This window comes from Pterocles gutturalis, unplaced genomic scaffold (assembly GCF_000699245.1).
Source record: "Pterocles gutturalis isolate BGI_N339 unplaced genomic scaffold, ASM69924v1 scaffold13127, whole genome shotgun sequence".
In the NCBI taxonomy this organism is placed as follows: domain Eukaryota; kingdom Metazoa; phylum Chordata; class Aves; order Pterocliformes; family Pteroclidae; genus Pterocles; species Pterocles gutturalis.
The window spans coordinates 10,940-27,246 of NW_010115555.1; the positions used below are offsets into that span (position 1 = coordinate 10,940).

A 16,307-nucleotide genomic window follows, 5' to 3' on the forward strand; every position below is an offset into this window, starting at 1 on the left:
TCACTGGAAAGAAACCTGAGTCCCCCACAGATACAACAAAAGTAAAATAAAACACTTTTAATATTTGTAAATTTGTAACATTGAATTTGTCTAGATTTTGAGATACGGGGTTTCTATAAAGATAATAATCCATTTTTACTCTGTAAAAGTATAGTAAACCCAAAAATTCAAATATTTTATTTACTTCACTAAAAACCAAGCAACCCATAAGTAAGATATACATAGGTTTCCCAGATTTATCCCTAATAAATTTTTTAAAGATTTATACAATTTCTACAGAAACATACAGTGTATCAAAATCTGCATAAATCAAATTTATAAAATATGTAAAATGCATAGTGATATTATCATCAACTTACAAAGCAAGAATATGGGAATTATTTTTTTTCCAAGCCAGCTCTAGTAGGAAAAAGTCATTACAGCAACAGCTTCTTATGATCTTGTGTTTTGTAAGGTTTCAGTCTCACATACAGATTCATATTCACATACAGCATCAGCTTTCAATGAATTGCACAAAATACCTATTTAAAATGCACACCCGCACAATTTATGTGCCACCATTCTTTCTCTTATGCATAGTCATATGATTAAATTAATCTACCCAACACACAAAAATGGAGTCAGTTTTCACACACACAAGGAGCAAGTACCAGCACGCACCCTTATTTTCCTTTTTTTTCCAGTTTCTCCCTCCTTTGTTTTGTACTTTTCATAGCTCTGAAAGGACAGATGAGAAGTTTATAAAGAAACTAGGAAAGATCCCAAACTAATAGATCAGTGCAGACAGCCCTATAAAGATCAAACTCTGTCACCAACATACATAACCCTTGTTAACATCAATGGAAGCTGCATGCAACGCTGTTCTAGATTTCAGGGAAGTATTTAGTAATACTTAATAGTGTGACATGTCATAGGCATAACTCTTATGAAATCAGTACACACTGATGTTGACATTTAACAGTCACAAAATCTGGAATAAGGTAGTGAGGATAAGTCATTTCTCCTCCACCTCTCTGTTCATTCAGAATAAATATTCTTACTGCTAAGGGAGTTCACATCAACTCCTTTCCAGAACATTTTTAGAAACTTCTTCTTCACATTCTATTCTGTACACTATAGCACCAGTGGCTGATTTTGTGTTTGTAATCCCTCAGGAAAAGTGAGAGATTTTGTCATTTTTTCCAATGACAAAAATAAGAAGAAAATTATTATGAATAAATGCAGTTTCCAGATTTCCATTTCTCTTTTCAAATCTAAATCTGGTGTCCAAACTAGCTGACAGATGTCCTTGTAAAAAAGAATTATGCAGATGTGTTAAGAAGATGGATGTTTTTTCTTAATTAAAAGTTTTAGTCCACCTTTAAGTGATTTCCATTTAAAATAACAATATAAATGAAGCATTGGATTCTTTCTAAGTTTTACATAATTGTGCAGCTTTATTTCTTTTTTTTAAAAAATTATTTTTATGTAAGGCATGGTTTAAACAAGCAAGTTAGTGCTTATAAATTCTTAACTGCTATCGCGAGGGTGCTTACTTCCATCAAAATGTACCACATTAGCACTAAACTCAGCACTAAGCTCTTCCTTGCACCGTACAGTGTTCAGTTGAAGTAGAGCAGCCAAACTGACAACAGAAATTTGTCTTCAGTAACAATAAGTACATGGGGTGGTATGGTTCGTCCCTACCCCTGGTGACAGCTCAGAAAAATCCATCGTATGATTTCCAACAAATGCCTTTCTTGTGAAAGAGAGAAATGAAAGAGGCACTAAATATGTTGAAATTCACCTTCCAAAAAAGCAGCATGACTGTGAGAGAAGGCCACCCTGGCTAGTAACCTGTGGCAGTGCTTAGTAAGATGTAAAATTAAATAAAAATATACAACAGGTTGATAATCACCAAGTTCTATGAAAATCTGGTTACCCCAACCTTTTCAAGTGTGTGTAGAAAAACTGCCTTCAGACCCCTGAGTGTAATCCCAAAGAAGACGACAACGCTTTTAACTATGTTCCTATGAAACATAGCTAACAGCACATTAATTTACGGACATCTTAAAACAGAAAGATGTAAACATCTACAGAGTTTAAGGTAAAGCAGTTTTGTAAACATTAACTGCGGATGATAATGTTATTGTAATAATCACAGTTCCTCTATGTCCTTCATCCAAGCCAGGAGGCTCGCAGCTGTACAAAGTTAATAATTGCAGCAGTTTTCAGGCTATTTTCAGTCCTGTACAAATTAACGTGTCAGTAGGTAGGTTTTGTCTGTCTACACACTAAGGATGTTGTTCATTTCCCATTTTTGCGTTGCTTTACTGGAGTCACACTCTGAAATGAAAACTTGATGGAGGACTTCGGAGCGATCCAAGCACTTTCCTGTTGGAAAGTGAGTAAATCTGTGCAGATTCTGGAAAACAAAACCATCAGTAACATGCGTTGGTATTTGTTATTTTCTTTTGAACATTTTTTTCACAGCTGCAATATAGCTATTTACAAAGCCAGGTTTGGTCCCAGAACAGATCAGTTCTCTACTCTACTCTACTCTTTTTACTATTTGTTAAACCTAGACTTTCACAGCCTTCGTATTTTCACATGTTTGATACGTGTAGGGCCACTTTAGACACCTCCCATTTCTCTTAGGCAACAAACTGCTAAGAAAATGAGCAAAAAGGTGTCTAAAATGCTTCCAGCCTTTTCATCCATCCTGTAACCAAATGAAAAGATTAACTCTCAAGGACAGCTCTATGAGGACTGACTTCACTGGATAGATACTCCTTCGGTTAGCCCTCACATAAAGCAACTGCACAACACCAATATTAACCACACTGGGGAAAAAAACTCACTAACTTTGCTCCCTGTTTGTCTGGTAGAAGGAAGAGGAGAGGGTATGAGAACAAGTCTGGCCTCTGGAGCAACAGGAGGCTGCCCTAAGAAACTGCAGAGCTACTGTACCTAGCACATTCCAGCTGAGACTTGCGTGTTTGGCTTCTTCCACACCTGCCATGCTGCCGTGTCCAAGTCTCATGCATTTGCAAAGTGGCCTGTGGCTCCAATCCCACTTGCTGGGCCCCTGCGCCAGATGCAGCCCTGACTCGCTGAGGGGTTGCATCTAACATGGAGAGCAACGGAACAGAGGCAAACCTGTGGCACTGCGGCTGGGCTGGGGGTCTGCGGCACTGCCCCATGCACACAGCTCCCCCCGGCACAGGGACCCTCTCCATCACCCCATCGCTCCCACATGCCTCTGCACATCCAGATGTTGGTTCAGCTTGCTACCTGCTCCTGCCATGTGGCCAAACACGGGGACCCTCTACTTGGAGAGGTGAACAGATGCCTGAACAAAAGCAGCGAGCAGACCACCACCAGCCTTGTTCTGGATGCTTGGTTATGGGCACTGAAGCCCTGCTACTGCTCCATGCTCAAGCAGCACCGATGTTATTCTCACCAAACTGGCACACAAACGTTAATTCCAGAACCAACCAATCAACCAACCAGATAAAATCTGCTGGCAGCTTTCATTTACATGAGGCCACAACATTTTTCAACAGTTCATAAGCATCTTCATTTCTTACACCCTCCTCATTGGAAGAAACAGTCATACCCTCTGTACTGCAGAGTGTGCCAAATTTCTAGTATCTGCTCGGTTACACATTGTTGGTGGTCCTTTCACTCTCACCCCCCCTTTTATTTCCTTCTGGAAGCCAGTCAGTGTTTTGTTCTACAGCCCAGACCATGCCTACTGGGCTTCCTTATAACTTGCAGTAATAAGCAAACAATTACACGTGGTACCACTGTGGAGGAAATGGATCTTTCTCGCTTAAAGGAAATGCTTTGCAAAGAGCCAAGTAACTTGCTGGGACACACCAGAATGGCTGGAGAGTTAGCAAATGCTAGATAAAATTCCAATATTAAAGCAGAAGTTGTCAGGCACTGACACACTTAGTGATTTTTAAATTTCGGGTTTAAAGAATTTTGTCTGTCCACATGGCACAAGAAAGCTGGGTGGAAATGGCATTATGGTGCTTGGTATTTCCTAGCTCTATGCAAATATCAGAAAAAAGTGGGGTGGCTTAAAGGATAACAGATTTTGCTGCACTCAGCAGTGCCTACATCTTTCAGACAAACACAATCCAGATAACCAGCTAATGAATTAATGAATCTGCAATACACTACACAGACTGCATAAAAATCAACACAGAAGAAGTTTCTGAGACACGGAACCAACTTATGGGGAGCTATATCCAAGGATAATGTCACCCTTAGACTATTCAGTCTCATTTTTAAGAGACAAACAGAAATAAAACCTTAGACATTTTTTTAAAATAACACTTTCAAAAGTAGAGTTAATAGAGGACTGACAGATGTAGTGACTAAATTGACTGTAGCAGCCCTCACATGTGTATCAGCCAACATTCCAAGTCTTTATTAAAAATTCACAGATTTTGCAATAGCATCATAATGGTGCCACACCCAGAATTCACAACAGAGCCTGTTATTAGAGAATGGCTAATGAACAGGAAAAAGAAATACTGAAGAAGGCAAAGACAACACAAAAAGGCAAAGAATAACACCATGTTTACCTATTCCTATGTAGACTTAAAAAGAACTTCTGCCGTTAAACAGAGCACCACTTCAATTAGACCTCCCAAAATTAGATACAATATTGACCCTAGCTGCTAAATGCACCTCAGCATTTAAAGTAATCTTCTCACTTTCTTGACAGAAAGCATACAAGCAGAGAGGGTGATGGCACAAAAAGGTTTTAGAAACTCTGTCACTGGTAGTGGACATCCTCTTTGCTTCCTCTGAGACAAGTGCTAACTCCTAACATACCTCTGGCAGCACATGTAGCCTCATGAGATTGTCCTTAAAGATTCTGCTACAGAAGACAGCAATCAGAACTGCTAGCAAAAGCAGGAAGTTCCCCTGGCAAGCATGGATTTCCAAGAACATGCAATTAACAATTTACTCTGCTTGGTTCAGTTAACTTTGTCATGGATCTTTGTTGCCAGATATAAATAAAATAATGAAAAAGATGCAAAAAACCAGGATGCAAATTATAATTTATTTTCTGCTATATATGTGTTGCATACCTTGAAGTACTGCCAATCCTTGTATTCATTCTGATTACAGTGTGTAATCATAATTTTGGATCCATCTGGTCCTTTAGTTAAGCACTGATCATACTGCATGAGTTGATTTGCTTCATTGATTCGGAAAAGCTAACAGAGATAAAGAAGCCACCTTTTAAACAGTTGACTCAAAATAACAAATATTTTAGAAACGCTGAAAATAACAATGAAATTGCATCATTCAAAATATTGTCTGATATTATTACACCTATTTTTAAATATGTATGATTATTTTACATGATGTAATGCTCTTTTACTATCAGGACACTAAATTTCATGGAGAACTTTCCTGTAGGATTTAGAAGGCTACGAAACTTACCTAGCAAGACAAAAATGAGAAAAATAAATGGATCCCTATTTGTGAGACTTCTGAAAGTGTTTGATTAAAAGCCTTTGTATGATTTGATGGCCAAACAATCCACTACCTTTCCAAAGGTCTGATAGCAAGTTCTTGGTCCTAGACAGTATTTCATGCGAACATAGTAAAATTTTGACATTTTACCCATGGAGGGAATCAAACTTATGCATCCAGATATAAAAGATTACTCTATCTACTTCTTATGAAATACTTGTTACAGGGTTTTTGGGGGTAACATACACAGAAAAAGTAGTTTAGGGAACTTTTTAATTAAATATCAAAATAAATGAGACACTTCCAAGGGCTACTAAGAGCTAACCCGAATATAATTTTTAAAAGCATCATCCTGCATATGATTTCATGACTGCTGTGACGAAACTTGCCTGGTTCAAGTCTACGTCAGCATAAATAAGGACTTTACATGCTGAAATGTTTTCCAACCAAAAAAGGAGATGTAAATACAGAACAGCATGTTTGTGTGGTAGTGTGGGTAGATTTGTGAAGATACAGGTCAAACATGATAGCAGCCTCGATTGCAACCATCTATTGGTAATTATGTTCTGCCAACTAATTTGTAAATGAAGCAGAGACAGATTTGTATTCAATTTCTTGTCTTGTGTGGGGGAAGATGAGTTACTGCACAAAAGTGTTTCATACTTCCATTAGAGCAAAACAACTTTGTGAAATAATTGAGACAAAGTAAATAAGGAGGTTGTTTCCTGAAAGATGAACGAAGTGAAACAAAACGATGAATCAGCAGCAAGGCCAAGAGCTGCAGTTGTTCTAATGCAGTGATATGGTTGCTTTAAAACACAGTCCTTGCTTCTTCATAAACCTGCTTCACTGAAGAAGAGATTATGAATTTGCCTTCGATTTTGTATCACTAATGTTGAAATTATATTTTCAGATTCCCATATTCTAGCAATGTTGGTACGTTTATGGAAAATCCCTAACTCCCGTCTTTGTAGCTAACACCTAAGTGACTTTATGTCCACGCTTAACAAAAAAACGGCCTGTTATCATCCACAGCAAGCAATTCTCCTTCAGACTTGCCTCCAAGCTCCTTACCTGATTTCCTCCCATTCTGTGGCACGGACCAAGCTCAACAAAACCACCGTTGGTGTGCCCCATGCTATCAATGCAGTAAGAGGTTTCAAAGCCTCTAATCTGGAAAAGAGGTTTAGCACTCTAAGTTAGTCTCAAAGGAAAAATAAGTGCAAAGGAGTTCAGAGATTTCTCACATCTTTCAAACCAGAGACAGCTATCTGACAGAGAGATATGAGACAAACCTGCATATGAAACTTAAATACTGATGTTAACTGTTCTGGAAGATGGAGCTGCCCATGCTAATTTGTGGGCTCTTACATGAATTAAGAGTAAACTGATGAAGATAGAGCTGCAAAGCTCAGTTACAAATTAATGACACAGAAATGCAGGACTTTCAAGTATTTTAATTTATTCAATTTCCTATCAAAGCATGTTCAGTCTCCCAGGTCTTCATAAATAAAGCAGGAGCTCAGCTAAGTTGCTCTCATCTTGTAGATAAGAGAAATGTGGTGTGGAGAAGTTACACACAGCCATTGTTAATTGCAGCCAGGCACAGCCCACCGACCTAGCTGCTATGAAGTACCTTCTGCAGCAGCAATTATGGGGGGAAAAAAGGAGGTAAAATAGATGAGGGGCAGGCACAGGCATAGGGATAAAGAACAAAAGACCTGTCAGAAAGCATGCCTCAACTGCTGATTTTTCCATGCCTTTCTCAGAAGAGCCAGCAAAAAGCTTTACAAAGACTTTATGACACAAATAACATTATTTCCAGAGAGATTTTCTTTGCTGGAGCATCTCTCTTCTTTGTGATGGTAAAGAAAGTCTGGAGGACTAAGCTTAGCCTTGACTTCCAGAGAGAGTGTTAGCGGAGATGAACCCCACACTTTCATTGCCAACAGTTTGGAAATGCAATTAGTGTGGTGTTACAAATAGGTGGGGGAAAAATTTCTCAGATGTAGGAGAACTAGCAGCCAGTGAAGAAGAGTTGAAGAAAACTTCAGAGACGTCTCTGAACTTCAGACTTTCCTGTTGCTTCACCAGAGCTGCTTGCTTTTATCAGGGAAGATTTCCTGCAAGGTGGCCATTATTATTTTATTCTTTTCAGATACTTCCACCTCAGTGAATAGTAATATTTAACATGCCTTCCTAACCCTTTATGTGGATTCAAAAGGAGGGCTAATGTAGTAAATGAAGCTTTGTGCTAGCTTTAGATAAGAAATAAAGGTGGCATTGTTCACCTGGTCCCTCAGATACAAGACTATTTGTACCCCCTTCCACCATGCAAATAGTCTATATCATTAATTCCCCAGAGAAATCAGAGATTACACTTTCTTGGCCATAGGAGACAGCATAGATTTGTACTTTCTAATGCTCTTTTGAAGTTACAAAAATGGGTCCATCATATCTCGGGAAAGAAGGTTGTTAAATTTGGTGGGACACAGGTCCTCCTCTGCTAGTGAGATGATTTTCTGATTTTGTTTCCCCAATCTGCAAAAGTGAAATTAATAGGAGAGACAGGGCAAGGCTGGAACCAACTGAAAAGGGAAAAAAAAAATTTAAAGCAGGCAGGAGACCTGCAGGAAGAGCTCCTCAAGGTGTGGGTTCAATGCCAGAACTAAACGGGCTGGGCTCAGTGCGGTGTCCTGCAGTAGCCTGGCAACATGCTGTTCCTCTCTGTCAGCCATGCAAAAATGCTGAATTTGTAACCACATTCTTAACTTAACAAAGTCACACTCCTATACAGTAATGCTGGAAATGACTGTTAAGGAACAATATCAAATTATTACATGCAGATAAGGGATTCACTGAGGCTGTAACTGAATGAGCACATCCCAGGCTAGAAACCGTAGGCAGCATGTACTCTACTTGGATTTAATGATCTATTCTCTACGTCTTCACAGAAAAAGATTTTCACCTATTAATCTTCACCGATACTTGTACACATGCAGCATTCACATTTTTTCTTCTAAAAAAGCCTGAATTCCAATTATGGAAAAAAGAGCTTTAGACATAACTGGAGACAGGGCTAGACATAAAATAATCCTTCAAGGAACTATGGAGCCAATTAAAAAAATCCCACCTTTTAATTTATATAATAATTATTTACAGGGTTGTATCTCTATAGCTCTCTGGCTAGTTCATATACCTCAGAATCAAGAAGCCTGTTCTTAGATTGGTGTGAAGTAACTATCACTTCCGTTTACATTCTCAGTTTTAAAAAAGCAGCTCCTAAAATAAATACAGGTTATATGCTGTACTTACCTCTCCCCAGTCCACATTTTTAGGTGGTAAAGGATAATATGAAGTTATATCATATGCTATTTCTTCCATAAACCACTTAAAACTTTTGCAGTTGTGATCTTCACGGAATTTTTTCAGCTCAGATACATCTCCGTAGGGTAGCGCTTTTGTCTCTGGCCGACTGGCATAAAAGTAATCTTTGTATTCGTCCCACCACACTTCGACAACTCTGACATAGTTCTGAGGAGAACAAGGACATTGCTGCTACCTCAAAGCACACACAAGTCAGACACAACTACATGTTAACTTCAGGAATTTAAGGATTTCTCCTCTTAAAACGTGACAGCATGAAATTGTTGCACTAATAATTTGTTACCTTCAGCAGATTATACAAGACACATGCATATCATTTTCAAATGACAGTTTAGGAGTGAAGCCAAAAAATAAACCGGTTTGCTTAAGCTCAAAGTCCTTTTCTAAGTTTAGAGAATGTTTATTTGAAAATAAGGACTCTTCACTTCTGGGTGCAATAAAGTGTTGCAATCATTTGCTGTGTACTAGAAGTGCAATTTACAGTTTGTATTCACCTACTACAGCTTTAATAGAGAGAATTCTATGCATTAGTCCACTAAGGGTGAAAAAACTAAGTCTCAAATGGGTCAGCTATGACACACCAAGGAGATTTTATCTTCTTAAGTAGTTTATTGCTGCTTAGAGAAGGGGAAAAAATGGATAGCTTTCCTGGTGAACAAGCCCCTCCTTCACACCCTTCTTCTCAGTCTCTTTGATGGCTCTTATCTCTATAGTACCTGTACATGTTTTAGATGTACACCTCACTTTGTACAATTCTTCTAGTGTTAATGACCTGGTGTTAAAACAGTCTTAGTAGATCTGGCTAAAGGCACAAATTATTGTGAGTTTTACTTTAATTCACATCCAGCATAAACAGAACAAAGCTGTAAAAAAAGCACATTTACTTTGGGGATAGGAGGGCACTCAAAGAAGGAGGAAGCTATTCCTGCATCCTGCCTTGAAACAACTTAGTATTTAAGAACACTCAGCAGTGTTTTGTGGTATTCAGCAAGCAGACAAGCAGACTCGTGTAAGGTGGTTAGATAGGCAGTCAATATTTTTGATCAGCTTTTCAGAAGAGTGAAATGGTTTTCATAATTTCAGACAAGGCAAACTAATGTCTTGCCTGCACTGAGTAATGGAGCTATCATTTGCTATCCCATCTCCCATTGCTGTCTTTACTCCCAGCTAGGCCCATTTCCCCCTACCCTTCCTTGTAGTGGTCCTAGTGCTTGTTTGGTTTGATCAAAATGTTAAACAAATTCACATTACTAATACAGTGCTTTTTATTTTTTTGTATCAGGTTAGTTTCTACCATTAAGTGAGGCTGGGACATTCCCTTTTCAACAGAACCAACTACTAACTTGGCTCAAGCCATACTCTGTAACCCTATCAGTAGTCATTGTCACAGGCAACGTCTAGGAAGATGGCTCTGGGATTGGAATTTCCAAAGAACTGGATCTTTGGGAACAGGATTTACCAATTCCAAAACACTGCACAAGAGGAAGCTTAAACCAGGCAATAAGAAACCTTAATAGGAGAGTCATCTCTCTTCCTGCTGGTACGTGCAAGATTATATGAAACGCTTTTTCTTGATTCAAATTATCTCTTCAGATATAGGACAGCTGGCTCACTCTTTCTTGAAGTGATGTCTACTTTTAATATCAAGGCTTGAGCAATGCTTCTGAATCTACAAGGTGCCTGAGGAGTTACCAACCTTTACGATGAAGGGCAGAGCATGCCATTTTCCCAGGTGCCATTCACCGCTTCTTAATTAACAAATGCAGCCACAAAGGTCTGAGAGACGACAGATTACAGCATTTGCTAACTCAGACTAGGATCACACCCTATGAAGCCAAAGGGGGATTTCAAACCTATGATTGTAATCTTCAGGAGTGTGCTGTATTTACTAGAATTGTGTGTACTTCAGTTGGGCACAGCACAGAAAAGGCTTGGGATGCTGAGAGTCAGTAATAGGAAATGTGATTTGTACGTTCCAGGAATTTCTACTCTTAATAAGTGGGATTGGCGCAAAGATTTCTCTCCTGTGGGGATGATCATCTTAGCTTTAGACGCTAAATAGCTTTGGATGATGTGCTCTGTAAATTCCCACTGATAATTTAAATAGACTTATCTAAAACTGTTGTTATCTAAAATCAAAAACCATCTTCAAGGCTGCAAAACAGTACCTTTAATGTAGGAGAAGACCCAACGTACACAGGGGGTGGGTTTCCTTGCCAACCCTGGAGACGATAGATGTGTCCAACACGAGAACAGGGAACAAACAACAGTTTTCCACCACACTGCCAGATCTGTAAGTTAAAGCAAAGGTGACAATATAAATAGATACGCACAGGAATTTAAGACAGACAAATAGATAATAAATTGTGGAAGAAATGTCAACTGCTTTTCTTACAGTACCAACTGTGTGATATATTTAAATATTTTTGATTCAGATGTAAGCATAAACACAACAGGTCTCTGAAATTAAAGTACATCTTCAACTCAGCCATGAAATTACTCAATTAAATTACTTTTTAAAAAAGTTTTTAAAGAAGTATACCATCTCATACCGTTGCTATTTTAAAACAAAAGGAACAAATGAGTTCACAAAATCTGGAACTGGGTAATTTTTATTATGAAAGAATTAATAATATTTTTATTTTATCAAAGCAATTCACATACCATCACTAAGATGGGTTTTTTGTTAAATGCTCATCACATTTAATTTTTCTTAATAAAGACTAGTAGGAGATAAGGATGTCTTTGGTAACCCATTGTTCCAAGGGGAACAACTATAGTAGCTGAAAATAAAAAAATGGGTAAAACATATTACCATTCTGAAATTCCCTCCCTCCCACACATCCTTGGATAATCCATTTCTGGGGAAAATAAAACATACCTAAGTCTGAATTTAGTTGCTCATCATTTTGATAAGTTTGAAATGTAGTATCAAATCCAAATTTAAGCTAGCTTTCGGAATGTTCCAAATTAGTCTGAATTACAGATTAAAAATATGAGTTACCAGTATTAGGAAAGAATAGTTTACCTCCTTCATTGCATCATCATATTAATTTTCTTAATTTTGATCAAAAAAACCCCCTCAGATATGCAAGGCCATTATGTTTGCTGTCTAAGAGTCAGCATGCAAGACTGATAAATATTACTTAGCTCTTCTGAAGATTGGTTGTGACCTACATGAGACCAATTTGGAGGTGTCTACATAATCAGCACTTCAGTTACAAAACTACTGCATGTAATTTCAATCATTATTTAGCTTGAAGCAAGACAGAGAATTAGAAGGATAAAGACTCTGTATGCGTAACATCCTCAGTAACTACCTTTTGCATATGGATTTACAGCTGAGCAAGTGCACTCAGAGCTTTCCTCAACATCATGAGGAGCTAGGGGTGTTCTGAATGTACTTTTAGTAAAATTCAGCTATGATTTCACAGATCGCTGCTGAGAATATTAGATGTCTCCACTTTGTTAATTGGGACAACCACTTGTGTCATTATGAATACTGAAGACAGGAGAAAGTAATGATTATCATCTTATGTTTCCTGCTAACTGAAGAGCATGCATATGCCTAGGAGTGAAAATAAAATCTTCTGCAGTGCTTATGAATTATGCAGTTAGCATTTCAATTTTGAAGACTTCTCTTGTAAAGGAGTCCTTGAAATTTTGTAATGTGTATGAGATCATTTTTCACCCGTAAACAAGGTAGAGAGGAGGAGACCAGGGCAGACTACTTTTTGTTGCATCATTATATACTTTACAGGCATCTATACATAAACTGAGTGCTGCTTGTCCTCTATAATCACTTTCATTAGAAACAACATTTTTCTTCATACTTGCCATGAGAACACTCAGTTCCCCTCCATCAAATTTGCCAGTCTGGTTTCAAATTAAGATATTTAGGGGTTTGTGTGACCCCAAACCATTTACAAAATCTAGATTACTCAGCATTGGGGTCTTAGCCCTAGGCTACCTCTCTCAACACTTGTGCCCCAAAGCTCCAAGGAAACACTGAGGACACACATCTCTGCTACATCTCCTCGCAACAAAACCTACTGGGCTTCATGAGACAGAGGCCCTGCAAACCAGAGATAGGTCTGTCTGCACTCTGAACAGAAGTATTTACAGAAAATACATACTAAACTGAATTAGTTTTCAATTTTTGGTGTTACCTTGTAAGAAATTTCAAAATTTTCACCACCCCAAATTTGAAGACCTGGATCATAGAGACCCAGTTCAAAGAAGAAATCACGTTCAATGGCAAACAATCCACCAGCCATTGCGGGGGACCTGGAAGAGGAAGACAGTGTAACTCCTTCTGCCAAAAGGCTATGATAACACTTGGAGAAAGCATTAATTGAGGAAGCATTTCACTGTTAACATATAATAAAGATTAGACAAATGGCAATACACTGAAAAATCATAAAGCTTTGTCATCAGCTTCCAGCAATTTTCTGAAATGACGTCTGTATAATTTCTAGTGAAGTCCCAAATTTTATTGTGTGTTTTTTTTTTTTAATTATATAAAATTTTGTTTGGAGTTATCCATTCAGCCAGCCAGCATGCTTCTATTAAAATAAAAAAAGTAATAATCAGTATGGCAAGACATTTCTCTCTTCAAAGTCATTCAAGTTTCTGAGATAACAGGTGAGACTGTATAGCAGACTTAAAGCTTATGATCTGAGGAGCTGCCACATTGAAACTTACTGTCTATTACACAAGCAAACACAGATTTTCCAGCTAAATTACACCTATCTTCTCCCTCTGGCTCTTTTTCTACCACTGCCATGTGAGACACTTTTCATCATCCCCAGTGAAATTTTTAAGAGGGCCTGGATCAAGTTGTACAAGGTTTCCATTTTGGTTTATGTTTGTTTATTTTTTATTTTTCGTAATGGCTTTGTAAATCCCTCCATGTATGCCAGGGTTCAGTTAGCAAGTTTAAATGTGTCATAAAGACATTGTGGTTTGGATTAGAGCATTTTTGCAGAATGGCTCTAACCAAAATTCTTTGGCTGCTTGCTCACACTGAAATAGAAAGTAGGATATGTTAAGCCATTTCCAGTGCACATACCAAGCATTTTTCACCTGAGGATCAATAAATACATAAAACCCAAATGGATAAAAGCTGGAGTCCCCACTCAGTTAGCAATTTTTAAAAAAAGCTGGTAAGAAAAAGTGGATTCTTTCTAAGTTTAGCTGATCTGCAGCACTGAAAGGAGGAGGATCCAAGCATCCCGATCACTCTGATGAGCCAAGTAAAACACAAGTGAAATATTCCTTCATGACAAAAGTATTGAGAGATGGGTCATTTCTAGCACTATTCAGTCTCTAACGAAATGAAGATTTTTAACTCAGTGGTGCTCCTTTTAACAGCAATGATTACGTATTTCCCTTCAATGACTGGAGGAGACCTGCTCAGGAAAAAGTAACCCATAGGGTTAGCTTATACCTTGTCTGCATAGCAGGGACAGAGCAACAAAAAAAAAAACAACCCCAGCTGCTGGGTCCATCAGCTGTGTTAAGTATAACGGTTATCAGTTCAGTAGCTCTCCAAATCACCTGATCAGATGCTGAGTTACTCCTAAATGTCCCCTTCTACTTGCCTGCCTACTGTTTTTTTCTTCCAACACTGCCATTGCCTGGCAGGGGTTTGAAGGGCAGGACGCTGGCGTGCACGGCGGGGAGAAGCGTGCTGCGCAGCACAGCCCCGCGGGTTTCCCACGTGCTTGCTTTTCCTCAGCACCACAAAGACTTGGCAACCGTAGAGGCCTCAGATGCTGAAATTTCAGTCTTGGCCTCCAACATGCCGTCAAGTGTGTTAAAGAACACAGTAAAATCCGCATAAGCTCAGTAGTTTATTTTATACGATATGAAGAGGTAAGCATATTTCTGAAAGAAGGATTCAGTCCTGGGGCAATTCTCACATTACAAAAAGTTTGCTTCTGCGCTTTAAGCTGTTGTGGCGTTTTGGTTTGGTTTGTTTTCTCTTTAAGCTGGGCAGTCCTGGCTATGGTTTCAGCAAGACTTTTACTTGGTCTTAATTGCCTTGGTATTGCTGCAACAAAATGCATACTGCCAGGACACAAACAGACGCAGAGAATGTATCTTTTTAGAAGAACTATTGTAACTCTGAAAGTATTATTAAAAATAGAGGTCATGTTTTAAACCATTCTGAGAACAGATGTTCTGTGTTTCTGGGAACAGTTTAAAGGATTTTAAGACCTGTTTGGATGCTAAACACAGAACACAACAGCGATGTCTGAAATAGTTTATCCCCCTCTAAGTGAATATTTAAGTTCCAATGTGGACAGCCTTGTCAGAAAATCGTATTATTTATACTGTATACAAACCAGATCAAAGCTTCATAACTTCCTTGCATGTGTTGCCATTTTAGCAGAGAACAATCATGGGTGAGGATAGGGAATTACCAACATCAGTTCTTACAATGTTTAAATCATATATACAAGGGATAGAAGACATTAGATTCTGAAGATGTGAGGATTGCTTTCAAATGTAGTAATAAGATTAGTTAAGTGTGAAGGGGAAAGTAATATAAAACAGCAGAACCACAGTCTCCCACTCTTGAAAAGTCATCCAGAAGCCCTAGTTTCTAAGCTAGGGTTTCTAGCCAGTTTCTGTTTGCTGGGAAGAAAACATACCCCTGTAAAAATGTAAGAAAAAGGCGGAACTTCTCCGAAAGTTACTGGAGTTTTTCCAGAAAATAAGGTGGTGGTATTTTCTTTTTTGTTTTTATGTTATGTGTATTAAATTAAAATCCTCAAACATACTGAGACCTTAGAAAAGATCTAACCAACATTCTTAAATAGTATACTTCTTTCTTTGTCAGATGTGATCTATTATGAAGCAAGTGGGAGAAATATGACAAAAGGGACTTTTTTGATGCACGTGCATAATCCACGAGCTGTATGCATGCATCAAGCCATGAGAGCAGGCTCCAGATTTTATGCATTACCAGCTATTACAAATACTCACAGCATGCTCATTATTTCAAATCAAATGGTTAAGTAAGCACTGTTGTTTCCAACACTATTTTTTTAAAAAATAACATAGCTAAATAAAGTTTTCCCTGGAGACAAAGTCAATACAATACTTTATTTCACCAAACAAAACTCTGTCATTCTAATGTGCAGCCTATTAACCACATAAGAGCAGGAATAAGCACAAGTTAGCAAAGGTATTTTGAGCAAATAGTTGTGACAAACAGGTCTGATTAAACAAAGCAGCTGGTGTGGTTAGAAATATGAAGATTTTCAGGCTAGAAATACATGCAGGTTTTAGTGGTTGAATATAGACTTCAGAGAAAAAGAAACGGGTAAGTGATTTAGTGATTACCGATACGGTTCAGTTTTTGTCTTTCTGCTTTCCTTCTCTCGCTTGGTCAAAGGAACCCTCTTCCATAGCATACTCCAATCCCACGC

At 38.3% G+C, this 16,307-nt stretch overlaps 1 protein-coding gene across 1 annotated transcript in view; it reads right to left on the reverse strand.

Moving 5' to 3' along the window:
* Nucleotides 1–1,529: 1,529 nt before the first annotated feature.
* The window catches only part of GALNT7 (polypeptide N-acetylgalactosaminyltransferase 7), a gene marked incomplete at its 5' end in the record, with an annotated part of 40,600 nt that continues 25,822 nt past the window's right edge, over nucleotides 1,530–16,307 (reverse strand). The window contains 6 exons of the mRNA XM_010075231.1: nucleotides 1,530–2,404; nucleotides 5,091–5,219; nucleotides 6,556–6,654; nucleotides 8,797–9,015; nucleotides 11,037–11,159; nucleotides 13,038–13,155. Coding sequence (XP_010073533.1) covers nucleotides 2,267–2,404; nucleotides 5,091–5,219; nucleotides 6,556–6,654; nucleotides 8,797–9,015; nucleotides 11,037–11,159; nucleotides 13,038–13,155 — 826 coding nt within the window. The remainder of the gene's footprint in view (nucleotides 2,405–5,090; nucleotides 5,220–6,555; nucleotides 6,655–8,796; nucleotides 9,016–11,036; nucleotides 11,160–13,037; nucleotides 13,156–16,307) is intronic.